Below are 23,344 nucleotides of genomic sequence, written 5' to 3' on the forward strand. Positions count from 1 at the left end.
TGTCCTCCAGCTCCAGCACTTCCTGTACTGCACCTTCACTGTACCTGCCAGCTGCCACAGAGTGCTCACCAGCAGGGTCTCTAAGTGCTAGATGGGGGATGCTCTTGGTTTTAGGCTGGAGCAGTGGATGGCTTCAAATTTGACTTTTTTCTCAGTAAAGACCTTTGTTTCCACCTCAAAGCTACTTTCCAAAACATAAAATTTACAAGTCAGACTGCCCAGGTCAGCTGTCCCACTAACCTTTACGAAAATGCTTCTCAACCTTCCTAATTCCTCATGTTGTGGTGACCCCCAATCATAACATTATTTCATTGTTACTTCATGACTGTAATTTTGCAACTGTTATGAATCATCATGTAAATATCTGGTATGCAGGATATCTGACATGTGGCCTCTGTGAAGGGGTCGTTTGACTCCCAGAATGGTCATGACCCACAAGTTGAAAACTACTACTCTAAGGCTAGGTTCAGGGATGAGGCTCAGGGTCCAGGTTTGGGATTTGGGTTCAAGACAGGATTCCATGGGAAAATGGCAGCTCTGGTGCCTGCTGTCTCTGTTTGGAAACCAGCAGAGAGAAGCCAATGAGATAGATATCTCAGCAAGAAATGGCACTTGCCAACGGCTTAAGTCTTGTCTCTGGACCTACATGGCGCAAGGAAAGAACTGACTCCCGCAAGTTCTGACACTGACACACACACACACACACACACACACACACACACACAAACAAATGCAAAAACCTGAATTAAAACCAGCTGAGAGAAACAAAGGATGACCTCAGTTGGGAACTGTGAAGAGAAATGGATGACAGAGAATGGACTGTGACAGTAGTGTGTCTTTCTATCAAACTCTCAAGGCCCATATCCCCTAAGTACAGTCATCTCCCTCAGCTCTGTGGTCACCAATGCAGAAACCCAGGTCCATGCAGCCCCAGGCACAGGAGCTCCATTCTTACTCCAAGGGCATTGCCTCCTCCAGCCATAGCAATATGCTCTGCCTCCTGCCAGCTCCAGTGTACCTGGCATAGATGACCTCTGTGGCTCCTAGGGCACTACAGGACTGCATCCTTGCCCACTACCAGACACCCAGAACACACGCCCCCCCCCCCCCTCTGTCCTGCCTGGGACTCCCATCTCTCCAGTCCCATCCAAGGGACCCAGGCATCCCTGCTCTATCTCAAAACCAGATCCTCACTCAGGGAGATCAGTAACTTGTTCAGCTTTCTGAATCCCAGAAATACCTTGTTTTTGCTCACCAACAAGCTTTTAACAGACAGGTGGTCTTCAGGTCTTCATCCCAAGGGCACAGTGCCCATGCTCACCTCTGACTGCACCAGACCATTCTGTAGGTTTCATTCTGTCTGACCTGCCCAGAAAGCATTCCCTCTTTGCTAGCACTCCACGAAAGTCCCCACCTACTTAATACTAAGTTAGGGCAGGGCCTGATTCTTTGGATTCTCTGAAGTGCTCTTGACACATGTAAGTATCCTTGGCTATAACAGAGGATGAACAAACCCCAAGAGCAGGAATGTAGCCACCATGGCATGAGTGACCTCACAGGAAGGTTTGCTGAGGGACAGGTCAGAACCAAAAGCCAAGAAGAGCAGATGGGTCCTCTCTTACGGGAGGCTGATCTGCAACTTCCACCACAACAGCTTAGTAAGTAAAAGCCAGAATTTCCTGACTCTGGAAAGGGGTCTATTCAAATGGCTTAGTGCAGATTCCTGGGACCTTTCAGCCTCAGCTCTGTGAACTCACCCTGCTCCTTTGTCCTCTGTCAGACTCAACGTTCAGTTCCTCATACTTCTTTAGAGCAAGTTCCAATTCCGTTTTCAGGTCAATGGCCTTTTTTAAGTCTCCAGTGTAGGTGCCTGCACGGGTAAACCGCTGTAAAACAAAGGATGACTCACAAAGGTCTCAGACAGTCCCCAGAGAGCCCCATGCCCAGCCCTTTCTTGTAGGAAGGGACAAAGTGCTAGGGGGAGAGAGAATGCTCATTCCCACCCAGGTCAGTGTTCTTGCTTTCCACATCCTTGCTTTGCCTGGGCTTTCAGTCGAAGTTCACTGCTGAAGGCCAGATACCCTGCCTCACCTGGACCCAGGAGCACACAGTTGGTAGAAACTTGTTCTGGATGAGTTTGAGCGAGTCTCGGGCAGCTTGGAAGACAGCAAGGTTGTCTTCATTCTCCTGAACCTTCAGACCATCTAAAACCAGGCAAAATAAGTCTCAGAGGAATGCTGAGGCTGGCTATGTAGCGGAGACCATTAAACCCACTGCAAATATGACTCAGCTGGTCCCAGACACGGGCCAACCCTGGGAGAAAAACAGTCTAGAAAAAATCTGGGAGTGTCAACCATTCTGGATCCATGAAAACATGGCTTCCCACCCAGAGGGCTAGACTGCTCAGAGTCATCTTCTCCTGGTTCTTCTCTCAGGACTGTCCCCACCTCTTGGTCCCAGGGTCTCAGTGACCCCCGCCATTCTGCTTTTCCTTGACAGCCCCTTTGTTTCCTTCACAGCCCCAGCTAGGCAGGACCTCCAGAAAGGCCCTCAACTAGCACCTGCATGCTTACAAGGCAAGGTGCAGCCCTCATAGATATTAACTTGAAGCTGTAGATCCTGAAGAGCCCCAATCCCTTCCAACCATATCCTACATACCACACAGGCACCTGTGAGGCTACCTGGTCCAACAAAGGTAGATGGATGAACAAGAAAGTTCATCAGGACCCCAAGACTGGAATACCAGGGCCAAGCACAACACTATCACATCCCTGTCATTGTAAACACAGCAAAAAAATCAAGTATTTATCACATTTTCCTTCTAGGAAGGTGCTGCTGGTAGACCTTCAGGTGAATGCCCATACAGCCTGCAGGGACTCTGTACCCTGTTCATTGCCTCATTAGGAGAGGACTATAATGGCAGAGAATCCCATGTAGCTGGTTCACATTGATGGACGTTTGGCATGATGGCAGAAGCCCAGAACAGAGTTACACAGGAAAGACTAACCACTAACCCTCTACCCCTCATAGCCCCAAGGAGCTGCTGTTCTCAAGTCTAGATTCTACCATGTGATAAGCTGGTGCCAGTAAAGGAGCTATAGACATGGCTAGTTCAGCACACGGAGGCACTGCGCAGCACCAGCAGCCAGTTACCTGATTGGAATTCCACGTCCAGTGTGTACTTGTGGGAACCCAGCCCATGGCTCCGCAGGAACTCCTCTGGGTCGCTGTGTTCATCCTCATCCCTGGAGGGGTCTTGCATGGCTGTTTGGGCTAGCGCCTTCAGACCAACAGCAGGTCCAACATGGTATGCAGAGGTATCCAAGTCCTTGCTGCAGCATGGCTGCTCTTCATCTTGGGGTCCAGGGAGACCAGACTCATGAGGAGTTGCCAGGTCCAGGCTCAAGGTGCAAGGAGCTTGACCCTCTATTGTGCCAGCTACCTCACCAAAGAATTTATCCTCTGGGTTTGGGCCAAAATCCAAGGGCACCAGCAACCTAAAGCAGTTCTCCACTTCTGTCAGGCAGCATCCAATCTCATCAGACATTTCTGCAGACATTGAGATAGCTGCTTACTCTGTCATCTTGAGCCAAAGAGCCAACACTGCTCCCCAGGCTCATGATGCCTCATGCCCTGGCACATGAATTACAACACTTTCAACTATTTAATAAACTATTTAGTGCAACAGCTCAGTCTTTGAAGTGTATCTCTGAAGATGGTTGTGTGGCAGCTCATAGGAGCCTACGTGACCACTACCAAAGGCCATCCTTCCATTCCGGATGTTGGTCCCAAAGAGGCCACCCTCCCTGCCAGGGCAGGACATGCCATCATCACCACACTCTTTACAGGGTGGACCTTCCTGGAGCTCTTTAAGCCATCCACAGCACAGCTGCCTGCTTGACGCCTTCCCAAAGGGCTGGGCTTTCAAGGCTGACAACCAGGGCAGGTGTATAAGGAGGCTCTGGACACAGAAGCAAAACAAGGCCTGTATCTGAAAACAGAGCAGCTGACCCATCTCCCAAGGACTGGCTCCCAGGAAGGGAACTAGCAAGAACAGATGTTGGACACAAGAAGAATGGCAAGATGGCCTCCAGCTAGAGCCCAAGTACAGACCTTCCTGAATTCACACCGACCTCTAGCCTCTCTGCTCAGGGAGTCTTAAGCCAAATCACTAAGTCACCAGGAGACACAAGAGCTACAAGAAACTTGTCAAGGTTCAACCCCACCCTCAACCATTCTTGCCCTGCAAGCCTGCCTGTGTGGGTCTCAGACTAGACTGAAGAACAGCACAAGGCCACAGGGGCCGACTTCAAGGGCTCAGCCTAGAAACTTACCTTCCATTTCCCTCTTAGCCCGCTCAGCACTTTCCCTGTGGATTCTGTCCAAGTGTTTTTGCTTCTCTTCTTCTCGCTTCCTTTCTGCCACAGTCCTAACATTTATATCCCGAAAATCCACCTGAGAAATTAAGAAGGAAGTTTAGCATTGCCTACAGCAAACACAAACTCAAAGTAAAAAAAGACACATTGCCATCAGTACAAGGCCAGGATCTCAGGGATCACTAGTCTACAGCACTTCAAACAAGGCTGCCTCATCTTGCCACATCTTCCACTAGATAGAAGAGAGAAGACATCAGTGCCCAGTACAACACCGTTCAGAAGCGGCATGCTCCTCTCACTGCAGGCTGGGATCGCCAGCTAGACCCAGAGACTAAACAGCACACAAACTCCAGAGAGTAGGAGACCACACAGGGACCACAGCCATGCAGGAAGGCCCAGCCATTTGCTTGTGCTGCTGACAGGGACATGGCAGAATCTAGGCAGCGGCAGAGGGCTGGAAGACAGAACAGCCCCTGGTGTCTCACTCAGCACAGCACTAGTCAGAGCCCACGGCAAGAACTAAGCAGGGCTTACTGGCAAGAACAGGGCATGACCCAGGAAGGGGAGGCCATCGCAAAGCAGAGGGCATCTAGGACTATGATCCACAGGCTCAGCTACACCCCCAGGCAGGTGCCAGGTGCAGCTTTCTTCCTCAAGGCTGTTCTGACCTGTAGAGAGCAACGTCCATTCTACTGCATGCTGAGCCAGCTGCTCTGCCTACCCAGCCTGTGCAATCTGCCAAACACTCAATGAAGAGAGCCCTCTCAGTCCTTGGCTAGCCTGCCTCACTCATCCCAGGGAAGCAGACTGCAGTGTCCAAGACCCACTTACCTTTTTGGTGTGTTTTAGGAAGTGGTAGCCCAAGGCTAGCTTCTTATAAGCCTCCCCAAACTTCTCATTCCAGCCTTCCACAGCCTGCATGGCTGCCTGCTTCAGCCTCTGGGCTGCCTCCCGTGGGGGTGGCAGGGGACAGTCATTATCTGTGCCCAGTGTGAGCTCTAGGAACTCCTGGAAGTCAGAAACAAGCAGCACTCTGAACTGATGAGACCTGGTGAACAGCTCATCCACGATCTGGAAGGCCGAGAGGCGGATCTCAGCATGGTCCTGGGTCAGCTGTGTCATCAGCAGGCGGTGGGCGTGGCTCAGCTGCTCCTCTGAAGACCTGGGAACACAAGCCAGTCTAACCAAATGCTCGCTCGATTTGTGTGTGAGGACACTACATTACAAGCGGCAGGGACTGTGCTTAGCATCCAGCCTTCATTCTTCCCTCCTACAGCTAAGGGGACATACCACCTAGTAAGCATCAAATGTGACCCACTCCTGGCCTTTTTCTGTACTGCCCATGAGCCAAGCACATTTTCTACATTTTCAAACAGCTAAAGCAGCTGTTGCTGTGGCACAGTGGTAATGTGTCCGACTAGCATGTGTGAGGTCATCAGCTGGATCTCCAGCGCTGCAGAGATGAGTTCATGGTTGACACACACAAAAGAATGCTTTCTGACATATACACATTACACTAAGAATCGAGTGTGAGGAGCTGGAGAGAGGCTCTGTGGTCAAAAGCCCTCGCTGCTCTTCTAGAGGACTAGGTTTGATTACTAGCACCCACATGGCAGCTCCTAACCATCCCTACCTCTGATTCCAGAAGATCCGACACACTTGTTAGGCCTCTCTGAGCAGTAGGATAAACGTGGTGCACAAACATACATCCATGCACATAAAATAATTTTTAAAAAGCAAATGCCAATGAGTTTCGTTGAAACACAGCTACCCCTGGATGGTCGCCAGCTATTTTGACAGTTGGCATCCAGTGTGCACAGACCTTTCATAGGATAGCAATAAGACAGAACAGGGCAGAGTGAGGGTCAGAAGGCCTCATACAGAACTTTACAAGATTAGCATATAAAAAGACGAGTCAAGAAGACTGTAACCCCAGCTAAGATCAACGGAATCATGCTAGTGCTACTGTCCCAGGAATAGAGGCACTCCAGAATGTTGGAGAGTAACCAACGATTCATTCTAATACTAAACTATACAACCCTGGGTGGAAAGTTAATATATTAATGAGTCATGTGGTACATGAAATTATATCTAGAAGTATATATAAGAGAGCACACACAGAAAGCTCGTGCTACGTAAATAAGCTCCCTTAGAAGTATATCCTTCCTTCCCTTTCTCTTTAAAAAAGATGTACTACTAGTGTATGTGTGGGTGAGTGCAGGCACACACATGCCAGGGCATGCATGTGGAAGTCAGAAGGCAGCTTTCAGGAGTGAGCTCTCTCATTTAACTCTGGCTGTCAAGCTTGGAAGGTAAGGGCCTTTACCCACTGAGCCACTCCCATGGCAGCTGCTTGAAGACCCCAGTCACAGGGTAATCTGGCAGAGGTCAGAAGTTAGCCCTTCAGGAATCAAGGCATGCTGTAAAAGTCACACATTAGGGGCTTGGTGTGGTGGCACATACCTTTACTCTCTACACTCAGTGAGTCTGGGGCCAGCCTGGCGTACACAATGAGTTTCAACCTAGCCAAGGCTACATTCATCAAGGCTGAATAATAAAAAAATAAAAGTCACACACCATCACATCCTGCGGCAACTCCCTAGTAAGGACATACAACTTTAAAGGAGCCCATTAAGCCATGCCCACACATAACTTAGCAATCACTTTTCTGTCTCGTCTTCTTACTTGACCTGAGGCTTAGGTGATGGCAGACATAGGGTAGAGAGGGTGCTGGCTGGATGCTCAGAGACTCAGTTATGCAAGCATCTGTCTAGTTGGCTCTGGGCAGTGGCAATGGTGCAGTGGCTCCAGCTTGGAACATATCTGTCCCTAGCTCTGGTGAATGCTGCTCCTCCTGGCGCTTTCCTGCACCGTGAAAGCTCGCTCCTCTCTCTCCAGTCTTATCCTTCACAGAACTACTCACTAGCTGCTCTGGACTTCTATATTGCTTCCCTGTGCTCCCCACATTCTAACCCCCCCCTTTGCCTTTGTCCTCCTTGTTCACTTACAGTAGACAATCTATCTCTACAGCCACTCATTTAGCTTCCCAGATATTTTATACTCCCTTATACATGAGGTCCAAAGTCAAAGAGAAAAACTGCCTTTCCACTTTTATCCCGGATAACAACCTGGAAAAACCCAGAGCTACCCATGCAGGCAAGCCTCTGATTAACCTAGCTGCCTGGGACTTTTTAGAAGCTCTCAAGAGAAGCTTTTTCCCACTGAGGTAGAAAGAAATGTGCTTGTAGGAGGGACCTGAATTCCATTCCAAGGCAAGTTAATGCAGGACAAGGTCCCCAAGGAGACAACCCTGGCTGGTTCCAACTCTAGCTGAGAGTAAGAAACATAGGAAAGATGGGGATTCAATCTCATAATTGGGGTCCTGACACCTCAGCAGGGACCTACAGATGTAGACTGGTGATAGAAAGCCTCCTTGCAGAGATGAAAATTTAAGAAACCTGTTAATTATGACAAGACCAGAGAAGTTGTTCCATGTTTTATTTACTTTTCTGTTGATGTGGTGAGCCACCATGACAACTTCCAGAACAAAGAGTTTATTTTGGGCTTAGAGTGTCAGAGTTAGAGTTAGGGTTTAGAGTCCACAATGGTGGAGTGTTAGCTGGGAGCTCACATCTTAAAGCTCAGACAAGAGGCGGAGAGAGCACTGCAGATGGCAGGAGGCTTTTGGAGCCTCACAGCCTGCCTGGGCAACACACCTCCTCTCACAAGAAACACCTATTAAGGTGCCTCAGAAAACTAACATGGTTGGGAAATGGTAATTTTATTTCCAATACTGGTTTGTTCTCTTCCTGTCCTGATTGTTAGGTTTGTTTGTTTGTTTGTTTTCTGGTCACTTGACACAACCTAGAGTTATCTGGAAAAAAAAAAAACAAACACAAACTTGGATAAGACAATATCTCCATCCAACTGCTTGTAGGCAAGTCTTGGAGGCCCTTCCTTCCTTCCTTCCTTCCTTCCTTCCTTCCTTCCTTCCTTCCTTCCTTCCTCCTTCCTTCCTACCTCCTTCCTTTCTTCCTTTTTTTAAGACAGGGTTTCTCTGTGTAGTCTTGGCTGTCCTGGACTCACTTTATAGACCAGGACCAGGCTGGCCTAGAACTCACATCGATATGCCTGGCTCTGCTTCCCTGAGTGCTGGGATTACGGGTGTGACCATGGCACCCGCTTCACTTATGTTCTTGATAGATATTGATGTGGGAGGGCCCAGCCCACTGAGGGTTCCCATCACTGGGCAGGTAGTCCTGAGCTGTTTAAGAAAGCAGGCTTAGGAAGCCATGGGGAGTAAGCAAGTAAGCACCATTCCTAAATGGCTTTTCTTTCTAGTTCCTCCCCTGATTTCCCTCAGTGGGGAATGTGACCTGAGAATTTGAAGATAAAATAAAGCCTTTCCCCTGCAAATTGCTTCTGGTCATGGTGTTTTTATGACAGCAACAGAAAAAGAACTAAAGCACAACGTAAGCAATAATAATTAAAAGATCCCAGATCCCTTACTAAATAAACTTATGAATAGCCAGGGTTGATGGGAATGCTCAAAAGCCAAATGAGCTATTGTTTTCAGTCCCAACCTTTGCAATTGTTAAAAATATAATCCAATAACAAGCATATCACTGGAGGTCCTCAACTTAAAGTTAGAAGCCTTGTTACATCCATAGATTACTTCTGCAATGTAGATATCCAGGGTATTTGCAAGCTGTACCAGCCACAGCAATACTCAGATATGAGCCTGTTAAAGATATAAATCTCAGGTGGAATATGAGGTCCAAAGGCCTTGTACAAAGCTTACCTAATTAGAATAAAAAAAAAAAAGTGGGCAAACAGGAAGACGGGAGTCCTCTCAGCTAGGACCAAACAAAAGTGACTGGCACCACTAGTACTGGTACTCCAGAGTGTCTTGGGAGTAATGTATGGTTCAATAAAATACTAAAAATGTACACCCCAGAGGGGATTTAAGATGCTAACGAGGCATTGTCTTAGTTACTCTTCTAGTGCTGTGATAAGACACCACAATGCAAGCAACATATAGAAGAGAGTTTATTGGGGCTTGTGGTTTCAGAGGGTGAGCCCATGAACATCATGGCGGGAAGCACAGCAGCAGACAGGCAGACATAGTGCTGGAACAGTAGCTGAGAGCTCACATCTTGAAACAACACGAAGCAGAAAGCTAACTAGGAATGGAGTGGGCTTTTAAAACTTCAAAGCCTAACCAGAGTGACATACCTCCTCAAGGCCACACCCCCTAATCCTTCCCAAACTATTTCACTACCTGGGGCCAAGTACTCAAAACTGTGAGCCAGTCTCATTCAAACCACCCTGGACATTGAATGCACGAGGTAGTAATGTAGAAATACAATATACAGAGCAAGAAAAGCTCACAGTAAGATACTGAAGAGCCCAACTCTTTATGTAGCAGAGACATTTAAGATGTTAAATCTTTTCCCTGCTCTAGCCAGCTTCCTTCCTTGGAAGGGTATTCAATCTTAATGTATTTTCTTGCTTTATTTGCTACCACACACACATCTCTGTTCTGAAACACAAAAACCTTCCAGGGGTGTCCTCTGAACCCCAGTGACAACAGGACAGGCCCAGGTGTACAGCCCCACCCTCCTCTACAGGAAATGGAGTGAATGCTCTCAAAGTCCTCTAGGCAGCTTCTCTTCCCCTCCACAGCACCCTTTGTAAATCAAAGTTACAGGTTTTTCTGGGGTGTGCAGCTAAACCAGGTCTGGACCAGAGTTTTTATGGAAATGCAGACATTCTGCCACTTCATAAAGAACCACTTAAATTCTCTCCTTTTGTAAACAAAGGATCACTAATGACCAAGGCAATGAAGGAATTTTGCTTCCTAACTAAATATGACCTGCCTCAAGCAGCAAGGCAGGGACCATCACGGTGCTGTCTTTGGAGGGATTAATAAGGGTGAGAATAAGTATCTTAGAGGCAGGGAGCACACTGATGGGGCATGCCTATGATCCTAAACTCGGTAAGTGGAAGCAGGAAGATCAGAAATGCACAGCCAGCCTTAGCTACACAGTAAGAGGTCAACCTGGGCTACACGAGTCTCATACAGAACAAAAATGAAAGAGAGAGTGGAGGTTGAGGTAGCTAAAAGGCAGTTTGCCTAGCACGGTTGAGGCTCCTGAACTCATCCCTAGAGCCGGAGGGTGTGGGGGGGAACCAGGACCACTCACTCACCCACTCACGAACTCCTTACTCCAACAGTGAAGATGATACACTTTTATTGACATAGCGATTGCTTTCTACCATACACGAATGGTCAGAGGCAGCAAGCTCAGCGTCTGCACTGCATTCTGGACCCATGTGCCCTGGGATTACAGCGCCAGAACTCTTTCGGGGGTTCTTTGGAGTTTCTGAAACAAATTCTCACTATGTTGCCCACCTTGGCCTGGTCCTCATGATCCCCCTGCCTCCACCTCCCAACAGGCAAGCGCCGCCATGCCCAGGTAATCAGGTAATTCCTTTCCAGGTGGTGAGGGCAGGAGGTGGCAGAGGTGTACAAGCGGACGGAGGGCTCGACTTCAAAGGGACCCCACCATCTCCACGGTGTGGGTGCTCAGTTATTATGGTACCTAAATACATACTTGCAAATTTTCTTCAGTTCCTTCATTTTCTGAGCATTCAGTTGGGATTCTCCTGAAGTTGTGAGCTCTTCTATCAACTGTGAAAGTTTCTGATCCATATCTAGAAACAAGGGCCGCGGAGACGCCGGGTTAACCTCAAGTACTTCACAGTCTCGGTTTTATCAACAAAGTTTCCTGGGGGACCTCCAAGGACTGGGGACTATGGCAAGGGCCTTAAGACCCATCAAGACCTTCGATGGTAATTAGCTTAGATTTTGAAGAGGGAGAGTAACCCCGGCGATCTACAGTCAGCTGTGTGGGAGACGCCGTCGCCGGTTCGGAGGAAGTGTCACTAAATTACACTCAAGCCGGCCGCACAGGAAACTCGCTCTCTGCAAGCGACAGCCCCTCGACCACCGCAGCGGCGACCGATCCGACCCCGCGGGCCGAGAACCTGACCGACCGCGACCGTCGGTGCACCGCACTTGCAGCTACAGCCGCCTCGGGAGACTCGGCACCGGGGTCCCGCCGCCGATGTCATACGGAGCGCCGGATGCGGCAGCCTGTCCCGCCCACCCTTTCCGGTGTAGGCAGAGCTCTGTCACGGGTCCCGAAGAGCAGCAAGCGCCCGCTCACCAGGCCCCGCGGCGCAGGAGCGGAAGTCACGGCGAGGCACCCGCCCTCGCCCAGTTCCTGTCAGACTAGCGCCCCCCCCCACGCCCGTCATTTGCCCGGGTGGTTCCACGGCGCAGGCGCGAAGACGCGGCTACGCGGTGACGCAGTGCGCCTCCAGGGGGCGGGGTAGCGCTAAGAGAGCGACCCGCGAGAAAAAGGAGGCGGGAGGGCTCGGCAAGTTCTTAAAGGGGAGGTGCCTTTGGGTCAGGCGTCTGAAGCCGGGGTGCAGGAAGAGGTTTGGATCTGGGCATCAGTTCCTTGGCCACCAGGAGGCTCGCGGCCCGTGTACAGCCCCTGTACATCGGAGAAAGCTCCGAAGAGAGTCTGGGAGCAAGTCTGGTTGGGAGGGGCCGGGCCGCCTCCCTAGCCGTGTCAGCTGTCCACCCGGAGGCCGGCCACCGTGGGAGGCTGCCCTAGGTAGTGGTGGTCACTCTAACTGGATATTTTAAAGTGTCAGCTCCGTCTCAGCGTAGAATGATTTTAAAGGATATGGCGGCTCACGGCTAGAGCCGCTTGCTTCCTTCTCGGCGAGTTCACCGTGTCCAGGTCTCGGGCCCTGGCCCACCGCAGACTGCTTCAGCCTACCCGGGTCTAGATTACACAGATCCCGGCCTCTGTCACCTTAGCTCTCTCACAACTCGCTCTGCTGGCTGGAGTCAGCCTTTCCTCGGTCAGCTCCTGCTTCACCCAGCAAGAGAGGCATACACCGGTCTTCCCTGTGTACCTTATGTTGGGCCTCGGTTTTCCACATTCAGCAAGTTTGAGTGTCCTGCAGTTCGGTTTTGCTTTTCTGGACTAGACTGCCTAGCACCGCCCCCCCTCCCCCACCTACCCACCCTTCTCCTAATCTAGGCCAGTGACCAGAGACAACTGGACTTTTTTTCTCACTCGGATTCACATGTGAAGATCGTGCAGCCCAACTTCTGAATTTGTACAGGATGCGAGCTCTACCCACAACTTCATGGCCACTGCCAGGTCCCAGGCCCTGCACTCTTTGAGGTCACGATTGTGGCCTGCTGTTTCTCATTTCATATGCACACACAAAGATAAGCCACGGAATTGCCCCTTCCTCCCTCAAAAAAAAAAAAAAAAAGTGAAAGCGAACGAAATGTGTTTGTGATATTTTTATTACATTTATTTATTGGGGAGCTAGAAGGTGGGCCCTCATGCGATCAGGGCATCTCGAGAGCTAGTGTGGATTCTGCCACTCAGACTGAAGTTACCAGGCTTAGCAGCAAGTGCCTTGACCAGCTGAGTCATCTCAGTAGCTCTAGAATGTCCTTTAAAGAATTGGAAAAAAAAAAACAAAACAAAACGGCTCTGTGAAGACAGACTTGTATATATGTGCAGCAAGGCATCCTTCAAAAGCTGAGCTTGCTACAAACAGGAGCAAGCAGTCACATGCCAGCAAGTCTCAGGGACTCCCTTCTGTGAAGAAATGGTATCAGATGCAGATTCTGGGCAACTAAAGAATGTAAATGATAAAGCTGATGAAATTATTTTAATTTTCTTTCTTCAGGAAAAATTATGACAAGTTATCCAAGTGATATAGAGGGGAAAGATGGTAGTATGTGTGCCAAGAGTTGTACTCTTACATAAATTGGTATACTACTTGAAGGTACATTTTTATGGTAATCACATAGTATATAATGGCATTTTAGTTGATGACAGACCAAATACAATACCTAATGGCATAGCAGACTTTGGTTTAAGTATATTCTATGAACATGTAACACTGTAACTGCCTAATGATCCGTTTCTCAGAGCATACCACTACCATCTAGAGAACCCCTAAAGTAACAAAATGAATTAGACGCAGCAGGGCTGGGAGCGTGGCTTACTGATAGAGCATTTACCTAGCGTGTATGAGGCTCTAGATTTGAGCCTATGTAAAAATGTAGACATCGGGTATGGAAAGAAAGGAAGGAGGAGGATTCCACGATGGGTTAGCCTGAAGAAACCACATGGGGACGGGAGGAAGGACTCCAATATGGCATGAAGAGGACCAGATGAAGAATAAAAGCAAGTATTTATTTTATAAGATTATGGATGGAAGATAGGATGGTTAAGGAGGATGGAGTTGGATGGGGGCTGGGAGATGGATGGTGAGGATATTCAGACAGCATAGATAGGAATATCTGACCGGCCCAAGGTAAATAAGGCAATTATAAAATCTTTAAAAAGAAAAGTGAACATCACTCTTAAGACTAGAAAGATAAAATGGGCTTAATTTAAAATAAATAAAATGGATACAGATGAAATGGAAAAGATAACAAAGATCAAAAGATACAAATAGGAAAAAAGTAGCAGGTAACAGACATAAATCTAATAGTAAAAGTTACATGTCAAAGGCAGGCCTGGAGGCACATGCCTTTAATTCTCCAGGAGGAAGGGGCAGGTGGCTCTTTTTAATTTCAAGGCCAGCCTGGTCTACATAGTGAGTTCCAGGACAGCTAGAGCTATTGAAGGAGACCCTGTCTCAACAACAGAACAATGAAATCTGTATGATGGGGCTTCCCTAGCACTGAGATTTTCTTTCAATAAGCTCTTTGTTCTCAGGACTATCTGACACAACCTTCATCTGAAGTTTTAAATGCTTCTTTTGCTGTTCTTTCAGATGCTTTGTCAAACTTGAAAGACACTGCAGGCTACCTAATGAGGCCTTTATACAAAGGGTGGACAGGATCTTTGAAGTTTCACTGCCTTCCACTCAAAGCAAGTGAGATTGGTCTTGGGACTATGCAGACACTAAACAAGCCAGCAAATCATTATCATCATCATAGACAGATTGAAGGCACCATTCCATCTATCGCTCCATGATCCATCTAGCCTCTTCAACCACACTTTCATGTTCAAAAGGCCTGGGGGAGAGGGATGGCTGGAGAGGGGACTCAGCAGTTAAGCACACTTGCTTCTCTTGCAGAGAACCTGGGTTCAATCTGAACCCAACACCTGGGCAGATATTCCTATCTACACTGTCTGAATATCCTCACCATCCGCCTCCCAGCCCCCATCCAACGCCATCCTCCTTAACCATCCTATCTTCCATCCATAATCTTAGAAACACTTGCTTTTATTCTTCACCTGGGCCTCTTCATGCACTATTGGAGTCCTTCCTCCCGTCCCCATGTGGTTTCTTCTTCAGCCTAACCCAGCGTGGCATCCTCCTTCTTCCTTTCTTTCCATCCCTGATGTCCACATTTTTGTAGATGAATTGTGGCTCTCACCTGTAACTCCAGTTCCAAGGGATCTGATTCTCTTTTCTGGCCTCTGTGGCCACTGTATGCCTGTGCTACACATACAGCTGTATATACATTTATAGGCAAACACTCATATACATAATTTAAAAAAAGTCTTGAGATGACACAGCTTTATAGGCTCCAATTTACCCAAACATCCCTCAAGTAAAATTCTCCAATGGTTGTGTGCATGGTGTATTCCAGCAGTACATCCCTGTTTGTTTGTTTTTTTTAATTAATATCTATTCATGCATTTTGTTACATGCAAGTGCGTTCACCATGCATGTGCCTGGTACCCTAGGTTAAAAGGCATTGAATTTGCTGGGACTGGCATCACAGATGGTTATATATGGGTGCTGGGAACCAAACCTGGGCTTGGCAAAAACAGGTGCTTTCAAACACTGAGCCATCTCTTCAGCCCCCAATCCCAAATATTTCTATAGGGTAGAAATACACACAGTATTTCTACTGTGTGTATTTCTACTGTGAGTAATGGGGTGGAGGGATTACTCACCCATAGAGTAAGCTTAGCCTCTTTTGTTAGCACTGCTCTTCTTCCTCCATGTCCATCTGCTGCTGACCCTTGTTCCTATTGCTTTTGGGAGTTATCATAAACTGAAAGTACAATTGGCCCCAGTCTTCACTAAAGCCCAATGTTGTGCTCATTTCTAAACCTTATTTGCAGTATTTGTGCCTCTACCTTCCTTCCACTAACCCTTTAACCCTAGGTAAGGGAGAGGTTTGTGGGGAGAGAGGACACAGACCCCTTTACTTCTCCTAGCTGTTTAGGGTCAATGGGTTCTTCCGGGGCTGTAAAAATCTCTCAACAGCAAATGCAGCAAGCAGTCTCCTCCAAACTCCTGCGTTGAAATGTTTCTCTCCATCTGTCCAGGCCACCACACTCTCTGTCTTTGGACTCTCCAAACTGCCACCATTTCTTTCTGGGTTTTCCTATTTATCTCCCTCAGAGTCCTAGATCACTCCTTTCTATGTGCTGCAAGAGGCAGGCTGTTACTAGCTGGCAAAGACCACGCCTGGCAGGAGGCAATTATCAGCTGTAGACAAACTACAGCCCAACTAAAATTCTACACTTGGGATTAAAACAAAAACATATTTACATAATATAAGTTTTTAAAGGAACCAAAACTTCCATTACAGCCCAAGTTTTGCTTATTAGAAGGGACCAACAAACATGAATTCAATGCGGGGCCTCTGACCACTCTGCAAAATCCTCAGCTGCAGGAAACATTGACCACCATGCTAAGGGTGCATCTGAGATTTCAATCTCAGGAGAGCTCCTTCCTCCACAGTAGTGGGAATACACCTCAAGAGTGGATGCCCCAAGTTATCCTTTAACCTCCATGAGTGCACACACACCTACATACATCTGAAACCGACGGTCTGAATGAGAACAGCCCCACATGCTCAAGTTTGAATGCTTGGTTCCCACTTGGTGGAACTGTTCAGCAAGGATTAAGAGGCATGGCTTTCAGGGAAGGTGTCACTGGTTCTCTCTCTGCCTGATGGTTGTTACCTCAAAATGTGACCTCTCAGGTACTGCTACAGCACACCTGTCTGCTGCCATGATGCTCACGGACTCTACCGCCCTAGATCAGTGAGCCCTCAAATGAAATGCTTTCTTCTAAACATTGCCCCAGCCAGCATTTTATCGTGGCAATGAAAAAGTAACCAAGACTAAAACCTTCCAAGTCAGTATCTTAACTTTGTCTTACCTCTCTCCTGCCATATCAGAAGCTTGCATAGAAAATGTCACCTGCATGTCTCCTTTCCCATGTGTCATTCCTCCCTCATGCAGGCAGTTTTCCTCAAGGCAAACAGCTCAACTTCAACTGGATGCCTTTGTCACCCAAAACAGAAATCCTGCAACTGCCACTAAAGAACAGGGGCATGCCAACTTACACCACGGACAGTCAAGGCACCAGCAGACCAGAGAAAGCGTTCCCTTTAAGTCTAGCTTGATAAGGCAATGAGTTCATCTGGATTGCTTACAGGAACATAGACTTGATGGCAGATACAGTACCAAGAAGTTCCCCCATGTACTTTTTGTCGTTGTTCTGTTTTACAAGACAGGTTTCTCTGTGTAGCCCTGGCTATCTTGGAACTCTGTAGATCTGTGTGCCTGTCTCCGGAGCACTGAGATTAAAGGTGCGCACCACCCGAGCCTGGCCCCGGGAGCGGGAAGCTACAGCACTCTCACTCCCTTACTTGTTCACCCTGTATAATCTTGGTGGTGGGAGAAGCCTCCTGAACCTTCCCTAGCCCCAAGAAAGCATTAATATGCTTAGTCACCTGACGGTCACGTGCAGGTGATTGCAGCTACTGTGCCTTGAGATGGTAAGTCATACTCAACCCGAAGGACAGCTATGCTGCAAGGTGGCACAGCAAAGTTCTGAGATCATTCAGGTGTCACGGGTACAAGAGGAAGGCCCCACACAGGCTCCAGAAAGTATAGTGCTGTCAAGTGGTGCTAGGTCAGAGTCCCCGAAATAGACCATGAGGTGGCTCCAGAGAGCTGGAAGGCAGAGGGTACCACAGGCAAAGTCCTCCCTGACCAGCTGAAACTGGGGAACGTGTACCTGGCTCCACTGGAAGAACTGGGTGATGGGGCCAGTGCAGCTGTCAGAGGAAGAGTCCGACCGCAGAGTCAGAGAAGGGCGGAGAATGACCCAAGTGGGCGTGGTACAGAGATCACTAAGAAACCTGCTTCTGGAGTCTACATCCTGAACCCTTGCCCCAGCAGCGGCTCCTAAGATCCCAAGAACAGCTATCAAGATCCTCCAGCAAACCCGCAACGTTCCAGCTCCAGATGGGAGCTGGCTAGCCCAGCAGGAGCCAACTGTTACCTAGGACTGTTGTAGTTCTTTATGTCCTCATTCCTCAGAAAAGCCCCTTGGAGGTTATCAGGCTGCTGTATACACTAGACCAAGTCAGGTATGCTGAGTCCCCTTCATTGTAGCGACAGGACAAACCCAGGTCCCATCCAGGGGCTGCATGGCCTACTGGTCGGCAGGGTGAGCAGGAGAGACCTGAGGCCTTAGAAACACCTCACACGAAAAGTGAGAAATAGAAAGCTATTTTATTAACACGCTTTACATTTACAGTTCATTAGCTAATCAACATCAACATGCAAAAATAAGCGCTAGATACAAACCTCTACAATATGGTTTTGTGTCAATTACAATGGTTCATTTGTTTTGAAAACCCGTCAGTACTTATTTTAGCTGAACTATCAGTTTCTGTAATGAAAAGCATTTACACTCTAGACTACGGAACCACCTGGCAAGGCCTCTGCAGAAACTCAGTCCAGTGGCTTTCCCGTGAATACATTCTCAAAGCAGGAGATAAGGCGGTGCTGGAAGGTGAGCTACTGAGCCTGTGCACAGGCCACAGCCCCAGACACCCTGGCCACGTGGGCAGAGCCTCCTCAAGCAGCAGGCCCAGGCGTGTGCGGTGCATGGTGCTTTGGCAGCAGCTAGACGGTGAAGTCAGGAAAGGCCTCGGCACCACGTTACAAGTCACTGCAGCCAACCTGGTTTGGCCAGCACCTTGCCCAGGCTGTGGCCAACAGGAGTTGGCAAGGACCAGCCTGCTCCTCAAGCTCCCCTGAGTCCCATCACTAGCAAAAGAAAGGAAACAGAGAAACACTGGGAAATAACCGACGAACCGATTCCTACTTCTGAGATGCTCTGGATTTCCTTGTTCAGTCACACCGTAGAGAAAGTTTCCTCTGAGAGGTTCAAGAACTTGCAGAGGCATCAGTCGACTTATGTTACAAAATCCTACCAATCAAACGCTGTTCTTAAGCACAGACTTATTAAACCTCACTTCCTCTTTTTCTAAGAGTGTTTGTCGTTGCTCACTGATCTTTGGTCGCAAGAAACAAATGCCGAGGCAGGCTGGGGTCTGGGGCAGGGGTCAGGGCAGGGGGGATGGTTCCCACCCACCACAGCCTCTGGCCGAGGGCGTGCACGTGGCAACGCGGGGCCTACATGATGTATACTTTCTCAGCTTGGGAGAAGTGGAAGACTTCTTTGGTTCTTGGGCAAACAACTTTATCATCTTGACGAATAGAAAGCAGAGACTGGAAAACAAGACCAGAGATAAGCATTAAAATGAGAAAATCCCACACAAAGTAAAGATCTGAATTAAGGGCATTCCACAAAATAAGCTATCATAAAATAAATCATCTAATATTATTTCAAAAAATTTCGACTTAAGTGTATGAGTGTTTTGCCTGCATGTTATGTACATATATGTGCCTGATGCCTGTGAAAGTCAGAAGAGGATGTCAGTTCCCAAAGAACTGGAGTTACTCAGGGCTGGTGCTCTGCAAGAGTGACAAATGCTCTTAACTGAGCCACCATTTCTTTAGTCCCAAGCCATCTCATCTTACAAGTCACTTCTAGAAGGCATGCCTGTCAAAGAAGCCTGAGGTTGTTCAAATGTAGCATGACCCCGTGCCCCTTTACTCTTAGACAGCTCCCCTGCCCTGCCCAGCCCTGCCTATAGCCCTGATCATCCAGGCCCCTCACATTGTAGCCGTAGACATAGCCATTAGGCAGCATCATGGGTGGGTTGTTCTCATTCATCACGTCACCAGAGATCTTGCAGACCAGGCGGGAGTTGGCACAGTGAGCCATGGGCAGCGGCTGTGCCAGTTTGTTCAGAGAGCGGCTGCATACAGGGCAGTCGGGGCTCTTGGAGCTGCCATCCTCCTTGTAGCACTGTCTGTATACAGGATTAAGGAAAGGCTATACCAACATGATCAGCAATAAGGCAGGTACGCTGTGACTATTAGTATCTAGACACAGGGCATCCTGATGGCCATAGGGACACCATGCAGAAAACAAACAGGGCTAAGAGCAAGGTAAAGAGTGCTATGCCGTTTAATAATACTGGCACAGAGACCTGAGATAAGCCACCCAGTGGGACAACAGCACCCTTGCTGGCACCCTTCCCTACTCAAATTTCTAGGTAGAGCAGGCAAAAGTGTGAAACAGGGATGTTCTGCTGTACGGTCAGAAGACAGCAGGTAAGGACATGCTTATTCTGCAGTGTCCACTAGATGGTGACAAAGATGGACCTTGAGCCTCAGCTTGGATCGCAGACCAAACAAGTCCCAGCTGTGATACCAGAACAGTCACTACCGGTAGGGCAGCCAGGGGCTGGCTACATGTAGCAATCAGGCCAGACACAAGGGGCAGGTTCAGCCAGAGAGGTAAGGTTTAGCCACACAATGGATACAGGTCAACCCGACAAGGGAGAGTCACCCAGTGAGACAGAGGGGTCAGGCCCACAGGAGATGAGGTCAGTCTGAGGTCCAACTGCCAGAAGCACACAGGGATGGGAATGAAACATATGAGGGGGATCAACCACACAAGGGACACGAGCAGCCACACCAAAGATACAATACTACCGTAAGGAGGAGTGTCATCACAAGAAGGAAAAGGTCAGCCATGCAGGGCAAGTCGTACAAGGGATGGGTCAGTCATCTTCAGGGTAGAGCATGCCAAATAAAAACAAGGAGGGATCAGCCTTTCTTGTCTTTCCTGAGGAGGGAGGCTGCCTCCTTGTCAGAGCCATGGCTATTACGAGTTAAGCTGAGAAGACAAACGAGCTAGACAGTTAGAGCTCAAGTCTCAAGGACTATAGAAGCCAGCATCAGGTGCATGGCAACACTTGAAATGGAAAAGCCATGGAGGGCCTTGGGAGGACTCACAGACCAAGGAAAGACTAAGTTGCTGGGTCCCAGGCCCTCCCAACCTTCACCCCAGAGGGTAAGCTAGAGCAAGGAGGATACGGTGTCTTTATTGCCGAGAGCCCCGCCTGCAGGGTGAGGGTAAAGACGGAGCTGTTTCCCAGCTGGTGCAGTCGGTAGTTGTCATATCGGAACTGCTGGATCAGCATTCGCCACCGGGCTGGGTCCAGGAGGTCCTGAAAGACAATGCAGAGGTGTCGGGACCCTCCCCTGGGAGTTCTTGGCAGGCCCAGCCAGTAGGGATGCCCCAGCAGCCATTACAAGACACCTGCTGGCCAAATGCTCCAGAATGATTCCTGCTGTGTACCCTGTGGTCTTGCAACAATGAAACAGAGCTGCCGAGAATTACAGCTGAAAGAGAGGTCACTCCAGAGAAGAAATGCTAGACAGATGGTAACATATGACCTCAGCTCAGAGCTATCCCTGGTTAATGTGGCCTTAGACAGAGATAAAGAATGCACATGTACAAGAGCAAAAGAGGCAGGGCCTTAGCATCACTAGGGAAACAACACACTTCACCTCCACCTCTTTACTTTAAAAATAAATAAATACATATTTTCTTTTTTTTAACCTTATGTGCACTGGTGTTTCACCTGCATGTGTGTCTGTGTGAGGGTGTGAGATCCCCAGAACTGGAGTTACAGACAGTTATGAGCTGTCATGTGGGTGCTGGGAATTGAACCCGGGTCCTTTGAAAGAGCAGACAGTGCTCTTACCCACTGAACCATCTCTCCAGCCCACCTCCATCTCTTTATAAACACACTCTTCAGTATGATTTCCATAGAAGCAGTCTATAGAGGACTCTGCCCAGTCTGGAGGGCACATCAGCCTTCAGGACCCTTCTTCTCCTGAGGTCAGACCACCGCCACCTTCCTCTGAAGGCAGTCTCTTCTCTGCCTTCATCACCAGTGCCCTGGTTCTTCCCTCCTTACTTTACAAAAGCCATCCTTTCAGTTCTCCTTTTGAGCGCTTTGTGCCCTCAACTGCCTGTCTGCCCCTAAGACAAGGATTTCTGCTGTGATCCTGGTCTCTTTCAGGTCACCAATTATCTGTCACTGTCACAGCTATGTTACCCTGTTACCCTGCTGACCTAGACCCCAGAGCAGGCTTCTTCCTGTGCTCACTGATGGGACAGCAGGGTGTGTCTTACCCTTGCCTGTACTACAGGCCTTGCATCTGAGAGATGGTTATCTTCTAACTCGACTCCTTAGGCCCAAACCAAACCTCCTCCAATGTAGTAAAGAGAAATTTAAGACACTAGTTTAAACTATAAATTTAGACATTCCTGACACTCTCTGGCCTGATGGCATTTCAATACAAGATGTCCTACACTTCAAAGTTGTACAGGTTTACTAGGGTTCGGAGCAAATCTAGCAGCTTTAATAAAGGTACTAAGTGGCTCTACTCTGGCATGTTGGAACTGTGGATGAGGCTGCAGGGCATACACAAAAGCCTTTCACAGACCAGTCTCAGGGCTCAGGCAACAATGTGTGTAATGCTATGAGCAAAGCCTGTACCTAATGCCTTCTGAGGTCCTGGCTTGGTGAGGCTTTACTAAGCAAGGGTAAAAGCATCGGCTGCTCACTCAGGAACAGATACCCCAAAGTGGGGCTAAGGTTTGTACAAAGCAATGGGGCATGCCCACATCCTCTCCCAGAACCTCTCCTACCACAGGCCAGAGAATGGGGGTGGGGTGGGGTGGGGCTGAAAGCAATAGACCTGCAGCAGGGAAAGAGACCAGCAGCAACCAAAGCAGGGCAAGATCACCACCATGACCTCTAGTGCCAAAACTCTGGCCTTACACAAAAAGGAAGTAGACCAGGGCAGGTAAAGCAGAAGACACGCTGCTAACGTGACAGAAAGACTACAGGAAGAGACCACCCAGGAGGGATGGCAGGGCATGGAGACCCAGAGCCTTCCAGGCTGAAGCATGCTGACCTCTGCCCAAACTGCTCACCAGGTAGACGGGAATAAAGCCAGAGAAGCACAGCTGGGTGGAACAAGCTACGAGGTTTGAAGTGACAGCAGATGGGCACTCAGAAGCTGGCCAGCACCCTGTCTAGCCCAATCCACAAGACCCCTGACTCCAGGGACCAGCAGGAACCAAGATAACAGGTACATAAACATTACCTTGTATGGGGAGATGTGAGTGTCTGGTGGGAAGGCCAGCATGCCCATGACCTGGCGGACCTCATCCAGCTGGCTCCCTTCAGCCTGACTGAAGTGCTTTCTTGCATGTCTGAAAAACAACATTTTGGCACACTTAGGTCTGTATTCCCAACTTCTCATTAATAATTACTTACACAATTCAGAGGGCAGAAGACAACTTGTCAGAGTTAGATCCTTTTCTTCCACCATGCAGGTCCCAGAGGTTAAACTCAGGTTGCCAGGCTTGGAGGCAAGTGCCTTTACCTGCTGAGCCAACTCTTTATAAGGCCTGAATCTCCAATTTTAAGAATCTGGACTTCAGAATCTGGCACAAAGGAATCCCATCCCAGAAGATGTGCTGGGTGGGGCTTGAGGGGTCAAGGTATCAGGAAATGGGTTCAGCCAGGGCTAGAAGAGTTACTGCCTGAGTCCTCGAGTGGTTTCAATTGCCATGAGTGCTTACCTTACCCTCCAGGCCAGAGGCTTCTACTCCTGCATATTCAACTGAAAGCTGTTCAGAGCAACTCAAGG

At 48.7% G+C, this 23,344-nt stretch overlaps 2 protein-coding genes across 7 annotated transcripts in view; both read right to left on the minus strand.

Annotated features, from left to right (window-relative positions):
• Positions 1 to 12,392, minus strand: part of Uvssa (UV stimulated scaffold protein A) — a 39,743-nt gene extending 27,351 nt beyond the window's left edge. The window contains exons 1-8 of one of the 6 annotated variants that reach the window (XM_060365513.1): positions 11,224 to 12,379; positions 10,994 to 11,093; positions 10,587 to 10,762; positions 5,208 to 5,538; positions 4,335 to 4,455; positions 3,154 to 3,549; positions 2,092 to 2,204; positions 1,758 to 1,886 (exon numbers count right to left, since the gene is read on the minus strand). In XM_060365513.1, the coding sequence (XP_060221496.1) occupies positions 1,758 to 1,886; positions 2,092 to 2,204; positions 3,154 to 3,549; positions 4,335 to 4,455; positions 5,208 to 5,538; positions 10,587 to 10,639 (1,143 nt within the window). In that variant the 5' untranslated portion in view covers positions 10,640 to 10,762; positions 10,994 to 11,093; positions 11,224 to 12,379. Of the gene's footprint in view, positions 1 to 1,757; positions 1,887 to 2,091; positions 2,205 to 3,153; positions 3,550 to 4,334; positions 4,456 to 5,207; positions 5,539 to 10,586 lie in introns of all 6 variants that reach the window. The other 5 variants (XM_060365511.1, XM_060365509.1, XM_060365512.1 and 2 more) reach the window with 5 other exon arrangements.
• A 5,572-nt stretch (positions 12,393 to 17,964) lies between these two features.
• Positions 17,965 to 23,344, minus strand: part of Maea (macrophage erythroblast attacher, E3 ubiquitin ligase) — a 34,921-nt gene continuing 29,541 nt past the window's right edge. The window contains exons 6-9 of the mRNA XM_021651747.2: positions 22,796 to 22,904; positions 20,708 to 20,841; positions 19,440 to 19,635; positions 17,965 to 18,988 (exon numbers count right to left, since the gene is read on the minus strand). Of these exons, the coding sequence (XP_021507422.1) occupies positions 18,893 to 18,988; positions 19,440 to 19,635; positions 20,708 to 20,841; positions 22,796 to 22,904 (535 nt within the window). The 3' untranslated portion in view covers positions 17,965 to 18,892. The remainder of the gene's footprint in view (positions 18,989 to 19,439; positions 19,636 to 20,707; positions 20,842 to 22,795; positions 22,905 to 23,344) is intronic.

The sequence above is a fragment of the Meriones unguiculatus genome, chromosome 12 (genome assembly GCF_030254825.1).
Source record: "Meriones unguiculatus strain TT.TT164.6M chromosome 12, Bangor_MerUng_6.1, whole genome shotgun sequence".
NCBI classification, from domain to species: domain Eukaryota; kingdom Metazoa; phylum Chordata; class Mammalia; order Rodentia; family Muridae; genus Meriones; species Meriones unguiculatus.